The sequence below is a fragment of the Hylaeus anthracinus genome, unplaced genomic scaffold (assembly GCF_026225885.1).
Source record: "Hylaeus anthracinus isolate JK02 unplaced genomic scaffold, UHH_iyHylAnth1.0_haploid 4, whole genome shotgun sequence".
NCBI classification, from domain to species: domain Eukaryota; kingdom Metazoa; phylum Arthropoda; class Insecta; order Hymenoptera; family Colletidae; genus Hylaeus; species Hylaeus anthracinus.
In genome coordinates, this window is record NW_026535289.1 from 5,642,144 (window position 1) to 5,668,109 (window position 25,966).

A 25,966-nucleotide genomic window follows, 5' to 3' on the forward strand; every position below is an offset into this window, starting at 1 on the left:
CGTCAATTATCCTCCCGTTGCGCAGGTTCATTCGATGACAATAGTAATAGAGGGGCAAATTACGAGTCTAAAGATGAATACATGAAATTGCGACGACAATTAGAAGGGAAATCTACATGGAAATATTCTTCAGGCATCTAACATTGATCCAAAGAGTATTAGATACTCTTTGGATATATAATATATAATACTCTTTGCATTGATCAACTACTGACTCTAAAAGTATGGACGTTACTCGATATTCTTCCATAATAGAAACATCGTATACAGGGTGTCCCAATAATGTTGTAACACCTTGAAAGGAGTGGTTCGGGAGGTGATTTGAAACAACTTTTTCCTTAGCGAAAATGTTGTTCGAGGCTTCGTTGAGGAGATATTAACAGAAAACCCCGACCAATCAGAGCGCGCGTATACCGTTCGAGCGGCCGCAGTAGCGAAGGCTACGAGCTAAGCGGCCGCGCTTGTAGGCGAACAAGTGACTCGACGTGCATCGAAGGACATTGACGCGGCCGCCTAGCTCGTAGCCTTCGCTACCATGGTCGCTCCAACGGTATCCGTGCGCTCTGATTGGTCAATTTTTTCTGTTAATATTTCCTCAACGAAGCCTCGGACAACATTTTCGTTAAGAAAAAGGTTGTTTCAAATCACCTCCCGAACCACTCCTTTCAATGTGTTACAACATTTTTGGGACACCCTGTATTGCCCAGAGTTCTATATAGAACATAATTAGGAATGACATTTCAGTTATTGTTGCTTAAATTTTGTTAGTATTTCGATTATTGTCTAGACAAATACAAAAAGTAGTTTAAATTAAGTGAATTTCCCTCCATTCCCGCCGTTCCCTTCACCACTATTTAGTTCTGAACCGTGTCACATGAGGCGCTGTCATAGGCCAGCGTGAGATGCTTCTCCCTGATTGGTTGCTCGCTGGGCCAGTAGCTGTGAACTTCGCTTTAAGCATTTCGACGTGAAATCAATATTACAGTTGGCTTTTAGAGAGGCGTGTTTGCGCACGAACGTTAAAATCGAATAAATAGTCGTCTGCAGGAAGAGTCGGAGCAGACGTCACAATACACTAGGACGCATGGTAGCATAACAGTGGGGCGCGAGCACAAGTGTCAATTCGATTATATTGTCATCGTTTTCCGAGGGTATATCGGTGCTTTGGCGAGATCCTTCGGAATTTCTACCGATGATCGGCAAATCGCGCATACGTATTCCTGTGGGTGCCGTGAGGCGGCGAGAAAGACCACCTCTTTAAATTAAAAGAAGGAATGACGCTGGAGAATCCGTTCTTTGTCGTCAAGGAGTAAGTAAAACATTACACGATATTACGAACCCTTTTATCGCTTATATCGTGACTATACAATACGTCGACAACCGTATAATTTCGATGGTAGCGAGTTTACACGGTTGTCATGTTTGAACTTTTGTTGTTTCTTTCGCGACATTGCTGCCTGTATATATGTATACGTCGGCCCTTTAAGAATAGTCGCGAGCTGAATTACAAAGAGACCTTGCCTTTGATGTTTTTTAAATAAAAATTACACTTTCGCGACACTCGACACACGCGTTTAACAACAGTCCTTTGTACGAAATCTTATCGCGACATGCATATATTATAGACACCTCTAATCTTAACTTTTATATACATTCCTTCGTTTGTTGTATTAATTACACTCCGTTATTTTTATCTTAAGTAACGTTGAACTTTTTTCGCAATGCTTCAGATTAGTTTTGATGTATTTTTATTGTTCGTTTAAGTAAAGTAAGTTCATTTCAGTTGTTCTAGAGAGTTTGTGAAATATACGAATACAAATTCACGATAGATTATTTTATTGTGAGAAAATAACTGACGATATATATTTTGATATTTTTATTATTACTTCGACTTAAGTATGAATTGACTGTGTGAGTAATTTATATTTTTCCATCGAGATTAGTTACGATTTATCGATATCTCGGTATCTATTTTCTATTTTGCGATTGTTTCACTTATCGTTGAGAAGAATTATAATCTTAGAGTAATCTTTGAAAACATAAATATACAATGTATTATTTTAATATCGTATAATTGTTATGCCTATTGCTAAAAAAATTCAGCGTTGATTGATTGAAATCGCTAATTCAACTAACGTTACCAGAACTTTCAAGAAAAGCAAAATTCGAAATTTCGTCAAAACTCGGAATCCATTCTCTCGGAAAGTAGAAATAATTATTTGCCTTCTAGTAGAAGTTTTTGTATGGTTACGTAACGCTTCTCTACTAGATTCACATAATTTACGATTATGTTAATTATTTATGCAATACGTATCTTATCACATAAGATTGCTACCAACATATATCGACAAAGTAAAACGAAAGAAATGAATAAATGGAAATTTTCATTCCGAATTATTAAATAATTTGATTAATTTGATTTGACGAATAATCACGTTTTATTTCATCTCACTCGTTTCACAATGGTCGTTACGTTTCAACGTAAGGGGATAAAAGAACTTTTACGAACGAAATAGTACGTAGCTATTACTAATGAAATTTATCGTTTCGTGTTTTCTTTGTTACTGAATAATTCTTCTGTTCCTTTTAGCGAAGTTTGTAAGGCCCTAAATAAAAATCGCGGTTTATACGGCCGCTGGACGGAATTGCAGGATGTTATTGTCACAAGCCCTAGTGTGAGTGGGGGAATCCCAATCTCGCGCGACGAATTAGAGTGGACGACTACGGAATTACGGAAAGCATTGCGTTCGATCGAATGGGATTTGGATGATCTAGAGGACACGATTCATATCCTTTAATACGATGACAGAACTAAAGTCTCCACAGAACTAAAATTTCGTCTCGAGACAATTAGAAACTATAGAATCTAATATTTGTCGTATTACTTATTTTTTAATTCTCATTAAAATTAACGAATACTATCCAGACTTGCTTTCATCAATGGTCCTTTAAATTATTTATTGAAGTTCTTTAGTAAAAAGCTCCGTCACCCATATGTGGGTGACGTGGCGTTTAATGCACGTATAAATTATACGCGATATATTAATCCTATGCAATTTAAAGATATATACGATTTATTCACTTTATCCAGCAAAAAAGTTACATTTACACAAGCTACTACTAGTATGTATATAAAACGTTGGATTTAATTAGTGAATGTTACGGATGAAAGTTAAGTGAAATACACATTCGAAAATGAAGCAATTGAACAAATTATTAATATTATCTCTTTGACTGCGGAACGATTTTTGTTGGAAATTCTAAGGGGCGTGCCTCTAAAACAATCAAATTTTAATAAATATCACCCTATAGAGAATGATAAGACGAATCTTTTTTATATTTACAGTTTATTCATAGAATGTTTAATTTCAAAAATAAAAACTTAAATCTTATAACTCCTCTTTTCTGAAATTCTAAATGAAGAAATTTTAATTTTTAATTTTTGAAACTAAACGTGAAATGAATAAATTGTAATATAAAAACGTTTTGTCTTATCATTCTCTAAAAGGTGATGTTTTTTAAAAATCTATTTAACGATTTTCAACATTTCTCTGAGTTCAATTTTCGGAGACAGATATATACGCTCTTCGCAGTTAGAGAATTATAGAACATTAAATTGAACTCTGTACAACATTGTTAACAAACTTTAAGAAATGTGGCTAATTTGAAGTTAACAAAATTTTGTCTGGAATTCGTCGCAATTACAAATTCTAGTTCAAGTGCAAACTGAATGTTAATTTTCTATATTTTATTTACTATGTTTGATATTATCCTTAATTATCCGCATGACTATATACGTATCGTAGAAAAGAACCCGACAAAATTCAAGATAGATAATAAGGAGTTAACAGTCCAACGCAGTTTTATTGAACAAACACGAGAGGAAGTGAAGGTAATATGTGTTACGTTTCTAACTTTTCTTTCAACTAATGTTTTTGATAAATATTTTAGATGAAAATCTTGAATAACATTTAAAGATAAACAATATTCTGTATATAAAGTGTAATGTGCAATTTTTAATCAAGTTGACTGCATTAAATTATTTTAAGTTTTTAAAATAATCCAACTTATTAACAGATTTTATAATTGACTTGTTATAGATCATGAAGGATAAGATGAATTTAAGTAGAGGCCGGGACCGCGACAGTACAGCAAGACAGGTTCGTTATATTTAAATATTGTTTAAAAATACAGAAGTATACTTCATCTGACTATATAATATGTTCTCAACTTCTGCGTTTACACTTTGTTTCGTAGTAACACAATTTATCATGAATACAATTAATCAATGCGTACCAGAAGTAAAAGTTTATGCGAATTAATGTATTCTGCGCGTCTTTAAATTGCGTTCGTAAAATAAAATCGCGCAGGCTGCAACATCTGTGAGTAACTATCAAATTATCGATAATACTAATCAGCTGTGATTTGATCACCTTTAATTGCTCGTTATTACGTATCCTTTAAGTCATCTTTTGTTAAACCCTTAAAATTATTCGAAATTTCGAGCAAGTACTCACGGAGCATGCGCGTCAGATGGTAGGGGAAATCCAATATGGCGTCTCAAGCTTTTACTGCTGCGTTTGTCATCAAGTCATTAATGTTCTCGATACTCTGTTTGACATGACTATTGTGAATTATTTTGACGTCTGACGTCTTTATTCGGATAATGTGACATTCCCGTGTATTTATTTTTTACTTTACGTACATTTTTGTTTATGGTTTCATGAATATACTAGCACCAATTGAAATGAGATATAAATTTTAAAAAACTTGTTTGTTTGTCAAAAATTAGAGAGATGAGAATGAATTATATGGTAAATCAATATTTTTTATTGTAGTATATCAATATTTTTATATTTTTATAGACATTTTATGGTCTCTGTAACTATGTAATCTAGTAATAAAATCTTTATGAACCATTTAATGTAACCAGTTTGCTCTTTCCTAATTTGATATTATTGTTTATTTGTATCACAGCCACATTTAGACAACAGTCCTGATCGAGTTCCTGTCAACCATGGTACAACTAAGTACAGTAAATTGGAAAATGAAATCGATAGTCCGAATAGACAATTTTTGGGGGATACATTGCAACAACAGGACGATATGATGAGGCAACAGGATGAACAATTGGACATGATAGGAGAAAGTATTGGATCTCTTAAGACAGTATCCAGACAAATCAATACTGAATTAGATGAACAAGCAGTGTAAGTTTATTAACTAATAATTTTGTATACAGATGAATCTTTAAACATCTCTTCTTGCTCTTGAAATCTCTGAATAAACTATTTCCATGTAAATGTTGTATATTTCAGTATGCTAGATGAATTTGGTAACGAGCTAGAGGTGACAGATTCTAAACTGGATGCAACAATGAAAAAAATGGCCAAAGTTCTTCATATGAGTAATGGTAACTATAATAATTATATTCCTGCTCCTACTACTGCAACATCTAGTGTTTCTGATCTTGCCTCTAAACCTTCTTCTCTATCATCCTTATCGAACACGATAACTAATTGTTTTTTATGTTCAGGAGATTAAATAGGTACCATTAGCACAATTCTACCATAATTATTCAGTACATTAATAAAATCGAAATAGTATTTATATTCCTTTCCTGAACTATTTACTTTATCTAATATCATTTGTAATACGAATTGAATATTATTACTTATACTCACTTTCCATTTGATGCGGAACTAATGAAAATTTAAAGCTTCTACTGAAAAATTATGGGATTTTGAAATAAATCTGCCATTGGTTATTTACTTTATCTTTACAATAACATTGCATTTCAGTATCATTAATTAACAAATTATTTTCCTGTACACTTTTCAAAATAATTGAAACTAATACTTAGCACTGTTTCCATTTAATTATTTTTGAATTTTTTTTATTAAACATGTGTAGGATTGTGTGAACATGTGATTAATCCAAGGAATGATTTATTGAAAGGTAGAAGTCTCATTAAAATAACAATTAAAGTAAATAAAATATATTTTTTATTTCACCATTCCGCATACATAAATTGAAATCAGCTTCCCAAAATACTTCTTGCATTCTTGATGCGTGCACAAAAAAAAGTATTTATGCTTTCATTTCTGTTCTTTCATTTGCTTTTTTCGTTTGTTCGAAAAAATTATGTGATCACAATTAAATACTAAACTCGCACATTATTTAACATATTTTCATCTTATTTAAAAAAATATTAAGTAATCAAAGTCTTAAGAGAATGTTAATAGTATAGATAAAATATGTTATCAACATAAAATAAAAGTAATAATTAGTACAGATATATAGTAGTAATTATTACCTGAATATTGGTATATTCCTGTGTTATTTTATTTAAAATATATAAACTATAAAATTCTATAACAATGAAGACAGGAACTTATAAATTTATATTTCAAAACCCTATTCATTCTCTATGCTTTCTTTACATAATTTACATTTCAACACAGTATATTATAAGCGTTATATTTGCTTATATTTTTATCGCAATAGGGATAAATGTAGGCAAAGAATACTAACTTTTATTAATGCGATTGTCAAAGTCTATGCGAGCATACAAACAATTAAGAAATTGACAATTCGCAGAAATTTGATATTTGTTTAAATTAAGTAAATGCCAAAAAAATAGTATCAAAATGGACCAGTTGCAGTCGTAAATAACTATTACATATGTAGTACAATAGACACCAACAAGTGTAGTTCGTTGCAATTCGATAAGAGCACCAGAGATATATTGTTAAATCATTGTACATCAAAAATCTATAGACAGATAATGGATTATATTTAAGTACTTCATTTACAATCAGATTTAACAAAGTTATGCCAAATATTGTAAGGCAAGTGTCAAAGCAAGAAAAGTAGCGCAAGTAATTTGTGCCTAAGAGAATTTTAACAAAATAGACATAGAGATAAATAAATATAATATTAGAGAAACATTTTCAGTATGATTTAAAACCTCTGATACTTCTACTTCCAATGTGTACAACATGTGATATTACTGTATTAATTGATGCGTAGATGAAAATAGTTTAGTACACAATATTGTGGTATATTCACATGGTATTTTGCGAAAATACCAGTCAATTTATGTGTGTAATGAATGTAAATGAAAATATAACGTTTGAAAGAAGAAAATGTTGAAATAAAAAATAAAAAAAAAATAAAAAATACCATTATTTGTATGTATGGTGACTGCTGGTTGATTGTTGCTCAATGCGAACAAAATTGTTCATCATTCACGAGATAAGAGGGTTGCAATTAGAAGCTCAATTATAGAAAGATTAGAATTGAGAGTTAGAAAGAAAAAAAATTGAAAGATTAGTTAACAAAACAGTTATTCCATTGTTAGAAGAATGTTAATAAGATGACATTGTGAATTCCTAATAAAAGAGATTGTTTATTCTAGCATGTAACTAAAATCTAAAATGAAAAGATATACTTTATATTATTTCTCTTAATGACCAATTGTGAAAACAGATACAGATGAATAAAATTTGCGACTTTATTTATACTGTACACGTTGCTGTAAAGTACCACAAACTCCTGATCCATTAAAACCACTCAAATGACAATTACAGCAATAATATTATATACATAAGAACTCGTTACGGTAAATTCTGTGCTTGAGAGAATTCTGCTTTTCAATAATTTCATTGTAACAATTGTGTTCAATTGTTTTGAAACTTAATCAGTAGTACAAAGTCTCTCAATCATGGAATATAAGCTTTTCCACTTGGAATATATTTATGAATGTGCGTTTATAGGTGTATTGTTTTTCTTAATTTTTGCTTATGTCTGTTTATATGAAGATAATTTATATGTATACAAAAAAGATTAATACATATAAGAATTATTATTTTTGGAGCTTCACAACTTAATTAATCTTGCAATTACTAATCATTCGTTACAAATAACTTGAACTCTCTTCGTGTTTTATTAGGATCTATTTAAAATACTAAAATAGTTTAAAATATTGATCCTATGCACTCGAATTTCTTCTTCAGAACAAAAATTCAAAATATGTTAGTTTTATTCTAATTCATTAAAAATATCCAATTTATAAGTCATCGTTTGAGTGCAGAGTATCAATTTAAATTTCCCATTGCATTGTTACGAAAAGCTTGTTGAAAAAATGCATGTTCAAAATAATGTACTAATGTTTACTGTTTGAAGAAGGGCCAAATATATATGCATTGATTTTTCTTATACAGTATGTATTTCACTGGTTGAATTTTATCACTGTTTATAGAACAGCGATAAAATCATTTGATTCTAACGTCTTTTTTGATAAGTGACGCATGTGATGTTACTTTCCGTTTGTTTTAGATCGGAGACAATGGGTAGCCATTGGAGTGTTGACCGCTATGTTGGTGTTTCTAATAATTTTATTTATGATATAAGTGAATCATTTAATTTCTTAGCGTCCGTAAGAATTATTGGTTCTTCTTCATAGCATTTAGTCGAATGTGTTAAATTCTGTTTCAATAACAAATTATTGATATTTTATGATATCCATTATAATAAATACTTACAGTTATTATATTTTTGACAGGGTCTTTATGAATTTTCCTTTCCCAAGAGCAGATAATAATTAATTTAAAACGGTAAAATATTGCCACGAAATTATTATCGACTCTGATATCTCCTGGCATTTGAGGAAAGGATAAACATTATTATTAATCTATTTTATTTTATGCTTTTACAGGTTTTTATAAATGAAATAATTACTACATCACGTATCGTTCGATTGTTAATTTTTTATTCGTATTAGATATATAACAATATTTTATAAAAGTGTTATACATAAAAAAGTTTGATGGTGATATATATTGTAAAATATATTTAGGCTTCTATTGTTCTCCTTTAGATTACTCAAATGGTTCTTTTTCGAGGTTTAATATAACATCGACGAAAAAGTAATGCATTATTCTGCTCTTACAAGCATATAAATAAGTCACACAATGTAATACATTCAATTTTGTACATTGGAAATTAAAACACTTGCCTTTTCGTCGGAGGAACTCTGGAAGCTCTTATAGAACTTACAAAAAAGACTTAAAAGACATGACAGTTACAATAAAATGAATGTATATAGATACTATATACACATTTGTACACGAGTACAAAGAAATTGTGTTACAAAGATGTTAAACGAACTGAAAATGCATATGACCTGGTAATGACAACAGAGGGAAAATATGTCTACTATATAAAATCTTTGGTATAGTGTTCGTTATTGTAATCACTTGTATGAGTACGCGAATGAAATTAATCTTTAAGAGTAAATGCATAAACATTTCTAAATGATTCGTTAAATAAGATAATCTAAGTATAAGTGCAAAAATAATATTATCATCTTGCTCGCCTAACGATTCCTTAATGTGACATTAAATTCTATAAAATTTTATTCTAATTTTGTAGTTCAAGTGAAAATATTTGTTTATGATTTAGGAGCATATAACTGTAATATACAGTGCACCATTTTGGTTTTTAGACAGAAATTTGATCGATTTGTGTGTTACTATATTAAAACATAATTCATACATTTAGTATCTTCCTTGGTCCACTTCTTGTTTTTTAAATGCACATAAGGCACTTCTAGTGATATGAAAGAAAAAAAAAATGGAACGATCGCACTTTTAAGTATCATATAGTTTACGATATAGTTTGTATTTATGGTTCCAATCGTAAACGATTGTGACATTCGACAGGTAAAACTTTCCTTATGTCACCGATATTTTGGACTTCGATTCGTAATCTGCTAACCTCATCTTCGTAATTCTTTACCCATTGCGTTTGCAAGTTCTTAGCTTCCGTTAACGATCGAATTCTTTGATCTAGATTTGCACCTGCAATCTCCTTTTCAGCAGCCACTAGACGTTCTTCCAAACGGTTTAAGTCAGCATCATCTGAATAATAAAAGGTTTCAATTTAGAATCATAGATTTAACAAAAAAAATTGCTTGGAGTTAAGCAATAAGAAGAAATAAATGTACCTATTTCCGGCAGACTGTCAAGTTCTTTTAATATATCAGCAACGTCAGCTAGAGCTTTGTCCACTTGTTGCGATGCTAAAGTTACGTTGATTATAGCTTGGCCGACTTTATGATTTGCCTGCAAAAGATGAATAACGTATATCCGCTAGTCTTAAATTAAATAAATTAGGAAAAGGTAGGCAGGAAAAGTCAATAAGAAAGGAATAGCTTTTCCTAAGATTTTATACATTATTATTTAATATCGATTTCTTTATGTATGGTTAATATCTTACTTCCGTTGTGATGTTTGTATCCTGACCAATTTGAATTTCATATTTTCCCATCATGGAATCCGTGGTGTCAACTCTCAGATGTAATATTTCAGCTTCGTTTCCTACACGAAGTGCTTCCTCTTTAATCTTGTTTGCTTCAGTTCTAATAGCATTTGCGTTTGCACTAGCTTCCTCTGCGTATGCCTAATGGAAAAATTGTATTTTACATTTAATAAATGAAAATTCGTGTTATGCCACACGTTCAATGAATGGTTAACGTACCTGAGCATTCTGTGCTATTTCACGAGAATATTTGGCGTAATCTTCCGACCCGGTCAATACTTCTTCCGCTTCCATAGCTTGCTCCCTCGCACTGTCAATAAATTTCTGAATATCTCTTATACCTTGTAAAGCATTTTGAGCTTTAATACGTTCACGTTGTACCTCAGCATCAAACTCTAAAGAATGAAAGCATAATTAAAGGTGATCAATTGTAATTCGTTTGAAGTATACTCGTTGATAAAAATAACTAAAGTGATAAATACCGCTTAATTTTTTCAACGTCTCCTGAGCTTCCTTCAAAGTTTGATCGCCTCGCTTTACAGCATCGTTTGCTCTCTCATTCGCTCCATCCAATTCTGCTAAAAGTTCAGCAGTAGCTGCCTGTTGATCCTGCGCTCTATCTATCAATACTTCGCTTTTATTTACCTTTTCTAACATTTCATTTATAAGGTTTTCATGTCGATCTAATAACAATTGTGCTTGCTCTTTTAATTGCAATCCCTGTAATGATATTTTTTTGTTACCATGCAGGTTTGTATGAATATCGATAAGATTTATCTTAAATTGAAATTTACCTCATTATTGACCTCTGCAACTTGACTTTGCAACTGCTTGATGTCAACAGCGGGAAGCGTCAAATCTAGAATTAATAGATCTAACGCTTCCTGCCAAACAGCGGACGATTTAGTAGCCGCTATGCTGGTAAGATTTTTCACCTCGTTCATGCGATGCTCCAATTGTTCCAATTTATTCTTCAATCCTCTGATATCTTCGCTAAAAATTAAATAAATTTTCTAAACAAATATACACTATTTAGTAGAACAATTATCTTTGACCTTAGGAATCACAACAAACTATTAATTGTAGAAACATTTAGCGTAGGTAAAACATCAGTATGTAAATAATAATTACGTACGTTAAATTAGTACTTTTCGCAATAGCTGCCTTGGCAAGATTATAGGCTTCTATCGTCGTATTTCGTGCTTGTTCTGCCAGTTCGTGAATCTTCTTAGCTTCGTCAACATTTCTGTAAATAAGTCTCAATGTAGATAACGATAAAATTTTATATATTATTTAGTACTTACATGTCAGCTGATGCACGTGCTTTTTGTGCGATTGAAGTCATCTGTTTGTTTTGTTGACCAACTTGATCCGCTCGTGATTTCGCGTCGATTAATGCCGTTGCCCCAACTGTTGCTAAATAATCTTCTGCCTCCTGATGTTTTATAAATTTCGTGTAAACTTATTCTCGTTTTTAAAAATTTTATTAAAAGCTGTGTAAATGCTATTCTTACAGTTAACTGATCGTGTATCTTGTCGAGTACTTTTTCTGCTTCGTCGATGCTCATCATACCCTCGGAAGTAGTTTTGTACGCATCAGACGCTGTCAAGTCTACCGTTTGCGAGATTTGTCCAATTTCATTCAACTGATCGCGTAGTTCATCGAGTTGTTCCACCAGGGTTTTATTTTCACCTAAAATATATTCGTTTGTAATTTCGTTGAAGAAAGATACGAAGTAACGAACTATACGTACTGCCAGACCCTTGTTTCGCAATCCTCAAAAGATTCTTCACTCTATCTTGAACGTTTTGTAGTTCCTTGTCGAAGTCGGAGTCTTTTATAACGGTTGGACTATTGTTAATCTTTCTGAGCGTGTTTTCTAGTTCAGCCAAACGTTCCCTGTGACTGTTAACTGCATCTTGTACAAGATTGTAACAATCTGGACAATCTACGCATCCATTTTGTCTGTTATGTTTGTTTTCCTTGCAACGATCGCAACGTCTTCCTTCCACGTTTGTGAGACACTATAATAATTATATCGATTAATTTTTATGGTGATAATGTTTAGATTAAGAGGACTTACCGGACACTGCCCACTAGCATCACACTGGAGATCTTGTGAACCGATATTATCGCAATCACATTGCTTGCAACCTTCTCTGCTGAATCCATATCGATAAGGAAGACACGCATCACAACGTTGACCAGTGACACCTGGTCTACATTCACACTGACCGTTAATAGGATTGCAAGTACGATTGTAAGATCCTTCGGGATCACAATTACAAGGCGCACATCCCTGAAATACGTATACATTGGTATCATATGTTTTAAGTAACAGATGCTTGTTACGTAGATAAGAACTTGAAGCACCTCGCCACTCAGTATGTGATAATATCCTTCTTCACATTTATCGCAGTTGCGACCAATTACATGAGGCTTGCATCTGCAATGGCCTGTCAATTGCTCGCAAGGCGCTACTCTGCCATCATCGAGTTCAAGAGTGCCCGGTGGATAACATTGACACAATTTGCAACCGTCTTCTTTACGATCGGACAAGGCGTCTCCATAATATCCTAAACGCAAATATCAATTGTATCATACTCTCGACGCTATGACAATTTACCTATCATTCTTGCGACCAAGAAATAGTGTACCTGAAAGGCATTCCTCGCAATGAAAACCGGCGGTGTTGTTCACACATTTTAGACATTCGCCAGTTTCGTGATTGCAGTTTCGAACGGCATTTAAGTCAACGTTATTGTTACACTCGCAAAATCGACAAGCAATGCCCTTCTCGGGATTTCCAAAATATCCATCCGAGCATGTTTCGCATTTAGGCCCTGAAAATTAACGGATAATTGTTTTTTCGTCGAAGGTATCAGATGAATGTTCTAGAACAGTGCCTTCCCAACTACCGAACAAATTTGAAAAAAATTGTCCACGTCGAAAATATTCTTTCGAACTCCTCTGGGATTGTAAAACGCTATATGTACATTGTTCGCGTTGCCTGCTTTCGAAAACACTGTTAAAAAGGTTCTGTCTTTACCTGTTCTACCCGACGGGCACTCGGAACAAATCGGATCCGGTTTATTGCCAAGTAATATACAGGGTCCATTGTCAGGACAAGGACACGGTTTACAATCGTCGGGTGTACCTTTCAGTGGGTGGCCATAATATCCACGTTTACACAATTCGCAATTGCTGCCAGCCGTGTTATGTTGGCAAATGCACTGACCTGAAATATATTCAATTGAAGGGTTTAAGTAAATATTAAGATAAAGAATATTAATTAAGATTATTCAAAATCGACGAACCCACTTCACCATGGATATATTCGATTTTGGGATTTTCACATTTTCTTGAAGTACACGTTAAAAATATTTCCTGAAAGTTTCAAGTTAATTCAGCAACATATTTGTTAAGGATATACGACTTTATTGCAGTTTATATTCATTTGTTTTGGGGGGAACAGAGGAATTCGTTGATTTCGAATATTCTTTCAAGACAAAGTTCGACCATAAATTCTAAATAAATACCAGTTTCGGCTTCACAAATATCTGCGTGGCCATTACAGTTGCAGGGGACACAAAGGGCGAAGGGACCACCATTTGGTGGGTCATGATGGAACTCAGGTGCGCACGATTCGCAAAACTGACCCACGTAGCCATTTGGACATTGACAGTGCTCCACCCAATCGGCAGGTTCACCCGCAGCTCCACGATGAGCTGTCTCCAACTTAACGTCGTCCAAAAATCCTCTACCTGAAGGAACAAAATAAAATCCATTAAATTCTGTATTAACGAAAGCGCTTCTGTCGAAGATCTTGATCGACTTACCTTGATGGGTATAGGTTCCACGAATTTTTATGGCTGTTAAATTCGATAAAATGGACATGAAAGCTCTAGATGATAGACGTGGCTCCCATCCGTAGCTAGGATGCTCGTGCAATTTGAAAGTATATTCTTGCGGCTGTAACGAATCGCGATCAATTTAGACCTAAAGCATTTCGTTAGTTCGTCGTTTTACTTACCATCACGGTAGGTGAACGATTGTCTTGTCCAAAAATCGGTTGTGTGATTTGTTCACCATTTCCTCCTTCGAGTATTATGTCGCGGGCAGTAGGCGCGGGACCAGTTTCTCCGATTCTCAGCGTGAACGATAAGTCTTGGCTGTAGGATGCTCGTTGATCGCCAAGGAACCTATCTGCACATAATCAATTTTTCTCTATTAATACTGTTTCAAAGATTGTACAAGAAAAGTGCATACACTTGTTATTGCGATTCGTTCACGGTGTGGTCGTATATTTACCAGGTGCAACGAAATAAACGTTGTCTCGGTCCAGTGCCGTGGCAGATATCGTTTGGGTAAGAGGATCATAATGGAGTGGTATCGGGTTACCAGCCACTGTAGCTGTCCATTGTTCGGCTCCTCTCACGAACATACTCTCGATTAGAACTCTAGAATATCCAGTCGCTGGTCTACATACTGAGGAGTGCCCGTAACAGAAGCAAGGCGTGCAACCAAACTCGTTGTCCATCGCGAGATTGAAATATCCTGGTCGACATCTGTTAGCAGGACAAGGTGTACGTGAATATAATTAGAATAAGTGTATAACTCTAATCGTTAAGTCTAAAATATTCCTTATTGATATGTCAAAATAAGTAAAAATTATGAAAATCTTGTAGAGGTACAAAAATTATGTGTTTATATTTAAAGAAGGCTCCATGGAGCTGTAGACAATACATCTATAAGATTTCTACAGTCTTACTCTCACATATCAATGAAAATTCTACCGTGTTACTGATATCTTAATTCTACAATTTGCACTAACACTCGACATCGCTTCCCTTCGACGTTCTCTTTACAGATGCAAGTTCCAGTGACAGGGTCGCAGCTCTGTGTATTTGCCAGGGAGCCAGCTATGTCACATTCGCAGGAAGTGCAGCCGTACGAGCCAAAGTTATAGTAATTCGACGCGCAACGGTCACATTTGTCACCAGTGACGCCAGGTTTACACTGGCATCTACCTTCACTGTTACATTGTAAGCTTCTAGAACCTGCAATTGTATCCAATTAGTACTATTTTTTAACACTGTGTTTTTTTACTTTTTAGTGTGTCCATCAAATCTGTCAATGTGATGTCTGGACCACCTTGAACCTTGATGCTTCTATTACCAAATGACTGCCCTACTAATTGAAGCTACTCTTCTTTATCTTATATTGCATCTCTTATGTTCTAACTCTTATATTGTGTTCTATACTGATTCATATTACTTTAGGCACAACGAAAAACCGCATTTTCGCTTGTTTCTAATCCTACTGTCTTTGTATGTTGCAGTTACTTGCTTAATAAAAATAAATAACAATAAATTACAAATTAATTTTCAAATTCATAACGCGATTTAACGAAGAACGATCTCTATACCGATTTCGTTGCAGTTACAAGCGACGCAGTAGCTGTCTTCAGGACGCTGATAAAAGTTCTCCCGGCAACGTTCACAATTCGCGCCGTCACGATTAGCTCGACAATCCAGGCAATGACCACCGTGGCCAGTCGCCTTATACAGTTCCTTATCGAAGTAGCATCTCTCCGAATACCCGTTGCAGTTGCAGGCTGAAAAATAACAAAACAGCAAACTCAGAATCGAAATATAAATGTAACCGAGGGAAAATGCTTCTTCATTCAAAATACTTTGCTAACGATGTACATTTTTTTTCAGAAGTTAATAATACAATCAAGATATTTACTGGACCCCGAATACCACGGCAGATTTCCGTCCCAACTCGAGGATGTGGATACCACTACATTTTCGAATATTAAAGTCACGGTTAACATCACCTTTAACAAGAAACACTCCATCGCAGATACTTAAAAATCGAGAATATAACGCACTTGGATTATTCTCACTTGACGCACGAATTCATTTCAGAGATTAAAAGATTCTCATCGGATGGCACGCGCGAAGAAATGTTTAGAATGATTTATAGATTGAAAAGTTTCTGTTATCAGACCCTACGGGTACGATGGAAAATTAATTAAAGGCTTAGAAACTGAGGAGTTGAGGAACGATTGGGATCTATGCGTTCAATACGAAACGTCGCAGTATCACGATTAGAAAACAGCGTGGATCCTTCCTTGATCGATTGCGTCCGTGATATCGCGTAATTGTGCGAGTCGATCAACACGATAAATAAATAAATGTGTGCTTGTATCGCGGTATCTTGAGCACTGAGCTCTCGCGGTCTACAGAAAAGCTGCATTGTGTGCCCCTGCATTGCCAACAATCCCCACTTCAGAACAAGCAATGAACGTAAAAGGTAAAGCTGGTTAGGTAATGCCAACGTGATCGTGAACGCAAACTCTCCTCGGCAGGCTCGAGAAGGTGATACCCATAATCCCAAAGAAATGCTTACTACCTTCGCATGTTTCATATTCATGGCGACAAACGATCGTAATTCGGTAGATCTATCGGTAATCAATTAATCGTTACTAGTCGTAGGATTTACATTTATTGGTAATATAGACAGCATCATTAATAAAGTGGGAAAATATTTTTAGTTTTAAGTCTTCTTGAGAGGAGAATAGTAATATTTAAGAGAAAAACAAACCTGTTTTTGTTAATAAAAGGTTCATTAAGGGTTTTCTAAAACGGCCTTAGAATTTTGTTTTTTAAATTAAAAATATTGATACATCTGTAAAAATCAATTGTAAATGGAAAAATGATAGTACAATTGTACTCTAATTTTCAACAATTTCTCTAGAAACAGGCGAATACTATAGATCATCCAAAAATAGTTCAGAGGCAAGTAGATCTGTATATTTGCATTATAATTATTAATTATTATTACGAGTGACCTATCCCACTCTATAAAATGATGGCTTCTAAATAATTTTAGACCGCACAAATGTTACCTTTTTTCTATCTGTGCATGAAACGTCAAAGTAAAACATGAAATTAGCAATTACGTTTCTTATAACAATCTCGAGCGACTGTTAAGTGGAAATATAATTTATGGTAACGGCAAGCGATGCGATTTGGTCACCGGATATAGAACGGTGAAAAACGGCCGTTTGAAGAGCAGGTTTGCCAAGGCCCACCTACACACTGACCAGGATGCCGACCTTTCAAAGATATCCTCTCTCATCGCCTACATGTACGGCGAGCGTACGTGTTCGCTGCGCATAGTCACGAACGCGTGCTCTATCAACGTGGTTATTTTTTAGTCAGTATATTACACTCTACTATACAAACATGGGTATGCTGGGTATTTCATGTATATATATCAAATTATCTGGATCATATCTATTTTTGTTATTCAAACAGATTAGTTGTGTAAAGATGGCCTTATAATTGTAGTCCTCTTCAGAATACAGATACTATGTTAATGAAAGAAAACAGAAGATTATATGATAGAGTGGAAGGGGTAGAAAGAGTGATTATAAAATGTTGAATGCACAATTCTCTATACAACCCATTTGTATATGTATATTTGTATTTGAATAACTAATTTCTAATTCATGGATGAACTTATTAGTCCCGCTTTTGCAAAGTATACAGGGTTATGAAACGACTCGAGATTTTCCATTTTTAATGAATTACTACCTTCTCTCCAGTGTTGACAAATAGATTGTTAATAGTACTATTGTATAATTATTAATATAATTTGCTATACTCACGTTTGCACTCGTGGGCGTTTGTAGTTGTAGCACGACCCCACGGGGCATCATTGTAGAATGGCAAGCACTCGTTGCAATCTGGACCCGCGGTATTATGCTCGCATCTGTAAAGTACAATTAACATATACATTATAAAAGTAGTATACATTATATAAATGAAAAAAAAAAAACGCAACTTCACAATTAACGAGGTAATACACGGCAGTGATTTTCAAATTGTTGTTGCGTTTACTATAATTTATTCAAAATTTAACATTTTACTCGGTGAATACATAAGATTATTTAAAGTAAAATGAATTTATGCATTTATGGCATATATGGAAAACATACAAAAAATGTACATAATATATACTGAATATATTCTACAATAAATATTGGGTTGTCCGGAAAGTCCATGTCGATTTTTGGTAGGTGGTACAGGTCTGAATATATCGTGGTTGAAAACAAATAACATGTATACATCCCTTAAAAAGTGGAAAGGTGTGGAACAAAATGGCACCTATGTAATTCAATAAATACATATTAAAATTCAAACGTGTTTTTGAATTTTTCTTAGAAATTGGCACGAACTTTCTGGACAATCTAATATAATAATATTATTTCGTTTTACATAAGTGCATATACGTTTTGATTATGTTTAGCATCTATTTATTATATTATTATTCCATCATAAATGCGTAAAATCCGCAATCCAGTGATAAGAAAATTATTATTCTTAGGAAGCAATGAAACAATATTTGCTTTCAGGTCTAACATTTACGAATTATCTTACCTACATACTCTGCGAGTTCTTCCATCTACACTTGTGCTATTTACACATTCTCCAGCGTGGCCGTTGCAAGCGCAACGTGCTCCAACGGCGACGTCAGCGATCGCATAGTAGTAGGATTTCAATACCTGATCATCGCCAAACACCTCGTCCCCAAACGTGTTCAGCCTATCCAGAGTGATCCTTAAATCTATCGCTTGGACCCAATCCTTGAAATGAGAACAATTTTTGCCATTTATTTGCCATTGATTTACAATGATTACCATTGAGATGTTCAATTATCCATTTTTTTTTTAACAATAATTCAGTGTATCGATAATGGTAACATACAACATGAATTTCAATTTTGGACCCAAAGAGTTTTCATTTATTACATTTTTTGTTGTAGCTTTATCAGCAATACACATGAATTTTTGTACTTGAAAAGCATAGGAACTTTCTAATTTGTAAGCTGTTGTTTATAGACATGTCAAATAGAAACCTTTTGTACCTTTTGTACTTGAAAAGCATAGGAACTTTCTAATTTGTAAGCTGCTGTTTATAGACATGTCAAAAAGAAACCTTAATTAACCAGCAGCGAATTTTATATAGATGAAAATGTTTTCCATGCCTGCGGAAGTTATACCTGCAAGGCCGTGTTTGTTTCGAAGTAGTAAGCCGAAGGTCGACCTTCCAGAGTAGAGAAGGCTACAGCGCCCTTTGTCAAGGGTGATATATCGGAATATTCCGAAGTACACAGAACCCTGGTGTCGTCCCCTTTCACTGTCTCCTTCGAATCTGGTAAGGCATAATTATCTCTGCAACTCGCGGAATAAAACTGATAAGCCTCCCATGGTGAATCCTCGTTTTGCCTCTTGTAGATGCCCCAACTCTCTGGACGTGGCGACTCGAAGAGCACTCGGACGTACGTTATATCGAACGTCTTGCCTAGAATCATGTTCGTTTAAAAGGAAAGTGAAAAAGATGAAAATCGAAATACAATCAAACTCGGTTAGAACAAGTAGCGGGGATCAAATTTTGTCTATATAACAACTACTTGCTATATCAGTGATGACGTACATTTATTCTTAACGATTTATAAATGTTTGATAAAGGGATAGATTTGAAAAGCAAAAGAAATGTTTAAAGACCTGCATACTATATCTATTTATATAATTGGATTAATTACGATATACTTGTAGTCGTGATACAATTAATTTCGATGTGTTGTTTTAAAATTATAGATTATATGAATTGTGTCTCTCATTCATTCTTTTCCGTGCCACATTCATATATATTACAGCCACGTTCGATTGTATCCATAATATAAAATTAAAATACATATTTTACATGAACCATGCAGTATTATAAAAGTAATTGCTAACAAATTCGTTTAAATTTATAGAGTCGAAATAAGGAGCATCGAAGTGATCGAGGAAGAAACGAATTCTACGCCATTGCATGTTTCCTGCAGTGACATCTATTTTAAAGAAAATCAAGAAAAAAGGGGAAGAAGCCTAGATAAGTGTGCTTCAAATTGCTTCACGTGTGTTCTACAGTGTTTCTATTAATCGAATTGAAATTTATTATATTTGAAGGAAAGTTGACATTGAATTTGTGAAGAAGGCACGAAGATCTACGCCATTGCAATTCTCCACTGTGAAACCAGCGGGGTGCAAGTGTCTGATTCTTTCGTAACTGAACATGTGGCGCGCAGACAGAGATTCTATACACTTTCCATTTTTAAGAAGGTTCTACTATTATCCAGATTCTTCGAGCTTTTAAACCAGTTACTCAATGTTAAGTATTTTTTAATAGTAAACGATCGTTTCACGTTAAAAATTCGATGATAATTCCAACAGGATTCAACGCGAGAAAATTGTTCACGACTCCGAAGTAGAGTTGAGATGATTATTTGCTAACGGCACACGCTATTAGCAGATTCGAAAGATGCAACGTTAGCAATCTTCGAAGTAAGATTAGGTTCCTCATAGTGATTAATTCTACTGTATTGTTTATACGTAGATAACGACTTTTTAGTATTTGCAATTTATTAGGTGTAGAAATTAATTCTGTGCGTTTACAATTACACATAATTATAGTTTAAGTAAAAATATTTAGAACAATGAATTAATTGATTTTAAATTGCACAGAAGAAGACTGTATTTTTTTCAGATACAAAATATTATATCAAGCTCTGCTAGAGTTATAATACTTGACATTGGTTAAAACATTCTCCTAAGGTATATAAGATGCAGGGAAAATTTTTTAAAAATTAAATAAATATTAAAGACAATTTTATTTAACTAATCGAGAGTAACAGATTGCTCGAAGAAATCAGTTGAAAAATAAAATATTCACGCTGGAGTTCGTGGCTCGCTTGTATTTCTTCATCGTTCGTGTTCAGAGAGTTATCTCATCGCGCACGCATCCTGATTGATAAGGAAGTAAAATGGAAAAAGAAGACCAGAGGGGGATGGGAGAAAGAGAGCGACAAACATTGAGGACGTGTTAAAAGTTCATCGCTGGTACCGATGAATGAATCTCCCTTTATCTATGGTTGTGAGATTCGTCGAGCATATCTATTCTAATTTCGCGAAGAATGAACTCGATCGTTGTCATCCAAACAAAATTACAAAACTTAGATTACAGAGAAACCAGTGCAAGCAGCAGTGAATTAAAATTTTGTGGACCTTTGGGCTACAGGTACAGTGTTTACACATGTAATCAAAGTTTAATATACTTTGTTAATTATTAATATAAAGGTACCGAATTGAATTTTTTTTTAAATAAATAATTAAGAATATATATCAGGTGTAAAGATTAATTCTCTGGCTCTATATTCAGTTATTTATAATTCTCCTTAAACTAAAGTTATAAATAATTCAATATACATTCACAGAATTAATGTCTACGCCTAATATTTATACTCTGGTTCAACATTCCTAATCAAAATCTCTGGAGACTTCCCAGTTAACGAGGGGCCCTCAGACTGTAATCCCTAAGGTCAACATCTTAATTCGACCCTGAGAGCAAGTAAACACGAGTTATCTTTGATTTGCTGTATTGATAATTGCATCGTACCTAAGTGAAGAGTGAGATTAACTTGGTTCGGATATTCGATTCCCTCGAACATTGTTTCCGACTGCCACCAGGTCGCGTTGTCGTTATTATCGTGATCGGTAAGGAATGTGGCCGGATGGTCGCCAAATCGACATATCTCGCAGGACTTCTTTTGGACGCCCGTCTGTTTACAAAATTCTGTCGGTCGGTCCTGACCGCACGTGTTCGTCGCTTCCATGGGCACATTGAAAGCTGCATTCTCGAAAGGCGGTATGCACCTCTACAACACAACGCGTTCAGAAACATGTTTCATATTATTAGCTTGTCCCAAAAGATTTTTCGCTTTATTAATAAGAAATACATGCACAATAGTTTATGTTTTATATTACATTACTCAATTGTGCACGATTCATTTTGATCCATTACTGTTACAACATGAATCTCTATGAAATTACATTGTCTATTTATACAGGGTGTTCCAAAAATGTTGAAGGTCCTTGAAAAGGGTGATTCAGGGGGTGATTTGAAACAACTTTTTCCTTAGCGAAATTGTTGTCCGAGGCTTCGTTGAGGAGTTATTAACGGAATACACTGACCAATCAGAGCGCGCGTATACCGTTGGAGCGGCCGCGATAGCGATGGCTACGCGCTAGGTAGCCGCTCTCGTACGCGAACAAGTGACTCGACGTGCATCGAAGGACATTGACGCGGCCGCTCAGCGCGTAGCTTTCGCTACCGCGACCGCTCCAACGGTATCCGCGCGCTCTGATTAGTCGGGTTTTTTTAAATAATATCTACCCCATCCGACATTTTTGCATAGGAAAAAGTTGTTTCAAATCACCTCCTGAAGCATCCCTTTCAAGGACCTCCAACATTTTTGGGACACCCTGTATAAACACGACCACATAAAATAATTGAGTGCAACTCGCGAAAGAAACTTTTTTGACAACCTAATACTACTGTTTCAATTCTTAACGAAGCAACGAAAAGGAAACAAAATTATATCGTGGGACTCTTCCAGCGAATAATTAATCTCCTCTAGATTTCATATATTATTCGAAATAAATAAATTGACATTCTTCATTTTTGTAAATCTGTAGAGTAGTAATACAAAAGCATTTGTTTCTTTTTTTCAGGGGGAAGACCACATTAGGAGTCCATGTGTTAAGTGTTTCTTTGGATATTATTTTTTATAGAGAAGAATTTATGTAATATGTATGTAAGCGTCAAAGTCATTTGCAAAGGTGCAAAGTGACACTATAGCAAGTACAAAGGATTACTATAGGACCATCGCAAGTGGGGATCAGTTGTGTTCAACTATTCATTGTTTCAGAAATTATTTTCACTGGAAAATTCTTTAGTGGTAGCTGAAGGTCTCTAGATGGCACTGTTTTTTACAGGATTTCGGGGAATTGCGATTCATTGTAACTAATTGTAAGATTAACCACACTAAAAAAAGTTCAAAATTAAAGTAGAATTCTAAATATGGATTAAAGCGCTATTAGTCTTATTATTTTGTTTGCAGTGTAAATGTAATTGTGGTATACGTTATGTAAATCAAAATTTGTATATGATATTTCCTTGAAATTTTGAAGCACGAAATTATACATAAACTTTAAGTGAAATTGATCAGTCAAATACTCTCCAAGTTCGTTGTTAGAAAATAAAACAAAGACAAAGAGAGTGCTGCTTTAATTTTTTAATTTTCGAAATACTTTCACGCTTGGAACGTCTGTCTAGCTTTATCTTCCTACGCCTATCGTTGAAACACGATGTTATTTCGAACCTCGCTTTGATAACCTAATGTAGTAATATTCTACAAATAAAAACCGTAACTGCGATGACTAAGAATAAACAGGAGCCTGTTCATGATGGGCTGGTAGACAAAGACAGATAGAGTACCACAGTTTTCTTTCTCTTTTTAGGTGTGGTACAGTTAGAGGCCTGTCTTCCTTACTCTCTTTATATCTTTTTGATTGTATAACAATTAACGATGTAAAGGTTACAAACCTGCGGTTTTCCTGTATCATCGTAACACTTGTCTTCGTCAGGAAATTTTAGGTATCGAGTATAAAGTTCATCCGAAGGCTCTGGATCCGCAATTACAACCACCAAGGAGATTACAACTAACAGCAACATCCTCTTGTGTCTTCCTCGCGTCATTTTTAACTATGTTAGGTGACCCTCTTTGTTTTAACGTCGGTCCACTTTCTTCTGCAGAGATCGGTAGATCCGTCGGTTGGGAACACACGCGTTTTCTCGAATTTTGTTGAAAGTTAGGGTGAGCACTCGATCGGGTCCATCGGCAAAGGAATCCGCAATAATTTTTACTTTTGTTGCCGAGGCCGCATTCCGCGAACAGTTCCTCGCCTTCTTATCTGTCTAACGTTCATTAATCTCAACATTAGTCGATCGAATACCAATTGCTTTCTTTCATCGAATGAATGGCAGAAAATAGAGAGAGAGAAAAAAACACAAATTCAGATGCGATTTGCGAAATTTATTAACGAACTCGAAATATTCTCTTTTGAGCGTTATTATTTTATTTTGTAATTACTACTAAAATGACAAATGTAAATAGAGTTATATCTCGTGGGAATGAAAGTATTAGGTGTGAAAATTAATTCGATGCCTTTCTAAGGTTAACTTATCATTTATTTATAAATGAGAACTCAAGTTTTAATCTTCTTTTAATTACATATTTCAAGAGAGCAAATTTATTACTATGTTGATACTTCCATGTATCAAAATGGAGGGTAAATATTTAGGTTTGGACTAGAGTTATGAATAAAAAAAGAAATAATAGAAAAATGATTTCTACGTGTAATAATTATCAAGTATAAATGTAATCTGTTAAAACAAGTATAAGCAAAATTTGCTGATCACTGAATTTCAGGTTGAGATTTATGTGTATACAGATAAGTTGCAATGTCTATCAGGTTGAGACTTATATATAGATAAATTGTAGCGGAAATCAGTTTATGAATTTAGAAGAATGATAATTTAACGTAACAAAATGTCGAATAAATATTTTTACTTAAACTATAGTTACAGACGACTGAACGTAAAGGCACAGAATTAATTTCTAGATCTAATATGATCGAGAATGTAGGCGGTAATATCGAAATTTCATTTAAACGAAAATGAATAGGCACACACTTCCCAAGAATCTCAAAAATTTTAATTCAAAATGTTTTTCTACATAAAATTACTACACAGGTGGCATTCGTTCCAATAACTACGTATAACTTATAAAATCACGAAAGTTGAACAATTATTATTGCCATACTTTTTCTTTTTTTAACGATTTTTAAAATCCCATTCCTCGCTACCTACATCAGATCACGTGATATCGATATGCATACAATCCTATTCGATTACACGATTTTCCAGCGCACAGATCACAGAAAATATCTACGAAAGTGAAATTCAAGCGCGCAGGCTACTTTACCATCGTTATCAATGCTAAATTAATAATCGACGTTAAATATTAGTTTGAAAATTTCCGGATAAAGAAAAGAAATCACGCGAATCTTACAAAGAGCCAGCGAGATCTGCAGGTAATTAACATTCACAATTGGATAGAACACAAAACCAATAGGAAATCGTTCACTTGTGCGTCAACTAACGGCGCTCGCACCAGGTAACGCAGATTTTTCTAAGCCAAATGATAAATTCTCGTTCTAACCTCTTCGACCGATAGAAGACTGGGAAACCGTGAAGAAAGGCTCTCTCCACGCGACAGTATACTGAGAAACTGAACGAGAGGAGTTCGTGGGGCTGTGGGGAAGTCGAGTGTGCTGATGCCGGGTGTTTGTGGTGGTAACAACGCCGACACTCGTGGTAGACCAGTGGTTCTTAACCTTTTTAAGCTCACGGCACCGTTTTCCACATTTTTATTTAATAGTCTTTTGTCTCTAGGACACAGCTTGGAAAAGACAACCTGATACAGGTCTTAAGCGGGAACAATTGCAATAACATAATAATAGGATTTCATGCTTTGTTCTGTAGGAACCAGTGTTTCTCAAACTCCATCTTCTTGCAGCCACAAATTTTTGAAAATCAGTAGATGAAATTTGTCGATACTGATTCGAATACTCAGGATAGAATTGATCTCTTAATTCTTTAACATAACACAGAAATAAATGTA

The 25,966-nt window shown here is 34.4% G+C and overlaps 2 protein-coding genes and 1 long non-coding RNA gene across 9 annotated transcripts; 2 read left to right on the top strand and 1 right to left on the bottom strand.

Annotated features, from left to right (window-relative positions):
* The first annotated feature begins 1,003 nt into the window (after nt 1-1,003).
* Nucleotides 1,004-14,778, top strand: LOC128895062 (syntaxin-6). Of its 4 annotated transcripts, none has more exons than XM_054157298.1 (7): nt 1,004-1,309; nt 2,591-2,786; nt 3,797-3,892; nt 4,101-4,160; nt 4,978-5,210; nt 5,319-5,413; nt 14,639-14,778. In XM_054157298.1, the coding sequence occupies exons 1-7, from the start codon at nt 1,275-1,277 to the stop codon at nt 14,650-14,652; spliced, it is 729 nt and encodes a 242-aa protein (XP_054013273.1). In that variant the 5' UTR covers nt 1,004-1,274; the 3' UTR covers nt 14,653-14,778. The 4 variants fall into 4 exon arrangements, with proteins under 4 accessions (XP_054013273.1, XP_054013272.1, XP_054013270.1 ...); XM_054157297.1 differs by lacking the exon at nt 14,639-14,778 and adding an exon at nt 6,508-7,878; XM_054157296.1 differs by lacking the exon at nt 14,639-14,778 and adding an exon at nt 8,341-8,556 and having other exon boundaries at nt 1,006-1,309.
* LOC128895048 (laminin subunit gamma-1) lies at nt 8,752-25,633 on the bottom strand. 2 transcript variants are annotated; one of them, XM_054157266.1, is made up of 26 exons: nt 25,505-25,633; nt 23,827-24,198; nt 21,838-22,096; nt 19,400-19,701; nt 18,778-18,983; nt 18,006-18,109; nt 15,753-15,941; nt 15,159-15,384; nt 14,636-14,892; nt 14,358-14,530; nt 14,164-14,296; nt 13,864-14,088; nt 13,374-13,562; nt 12,982-13,167; nt 12,698-12,900; nt 12,408-12,623; nt 12,078-12,348; nt 11,838-12,016; nt 11,628-11,758; nt 11,459-11,569; nt 11,118-11,316; nt 10,806-11,043; nt 10,543-10,718; nt 10,282-10,464; nt 10,010-10,127; nt 8,752-9,923 (listed from the first exon to the last, which is right to left on the bottom strand). In XM_054157266.1, the coding sequence occupies exons 2-26, from the start codon at nt 23,977-23,979 to the stop codon at nt 9,688-9,690; spliced, it is 4,863 nt and encodes a 1,620-aa protein (XP_054013241.1). In that variant the 5' UTR covers nt 23,980-24,198; nt 25,505-25,633; the 3' UTR covers nt 8,752-9,687. The 2 variants fall into 2 exon arrangements, with proteins under 2 accessions (XP_054013241.1, XP_054013242.1); XM_054157267.1 differs by lacking the exons at nt 18,006-18,109; nt 18,778-18,983; nt 19,400-19,701; ... (1 more) ...; nt 23,827-24,198; nt 25,505-25,633 and adding an exon at nt 16,076-17,024.
* On the top strand, nt 19,434-23,809 carry LOC128895068 (uncharacterized). 3 transcript variants are annotated; one of them, XR_008461685.1, is made up of 5 exons: nt 19,434-19,554; nt 19,635-19,678; nt 20,159-21,789; nt 21,909-22,086; nt 22,953-23,809. It is a non-coding gene; the product is annotated as an uncharacterized LOC128895068 (long non-coding RNA). The 3 variants fall into 3 exon arrangements; XR_008461684.1 differs by having other exon boundaries at nt 20,159-21,459; nt 21,656-22,086; XR_008461683.1 differs by having other exon boundaries at nt 20,159-22,086.
* Nucleotides 25,634-25,966: the final 333 nt, after the last annotated feature.

What these genes read in the sequence shown, in the direction of transcription:
- LOC128895062 (XM_054157295.1), top strand. Translation starts at nt 1,275, where the DNA reads ATGACGCTGGAGAATCCGTTCTTTGTCGTCAAGGA. An exon ending in AAACACGAGAGGAAGTGAAG is followed by an intron (nt 3,893 to 4,100) that starts GTAATATGTGTT and finishes GACTTGTTATAG; the next exon opens with ATCATGAAGGATAAGATGAA. An exon ending in GCGACAGTACAGCAAGACAG is followed by an intron (nt 4,161 to 4,977) that starts GTTCGTTATATT and finishes TTTGTATCACAG; the next exon opens with CCACATTTAGACAACAGTCC.
- LOC128895048 (XM_054157266.1), bottom strand. Translation starts at nt 23,979, where the DNA reads ATGACGCGAGGAAGACACAAGAGGATGTTGCTGTTAGTTGTAATCTCC. An exon ending in TATTTGTGAAGCCGAAACTG is followed by an intron (nt 13,563 to 13,863) that starts GTATTTATTTAG and finishes AATATATTTCAG; the next exon opens with GTCAGTGCATTTGCCAACAT. An exon ending in GCGAAAAGTACTAATTTAAC is followed by an intron (nt 11,317 to 11,458) that starts GTACGTAATTAT and finishes TTTAATTTTTAG; the next exon opens with CGAAGATATCAGAGGATTGA.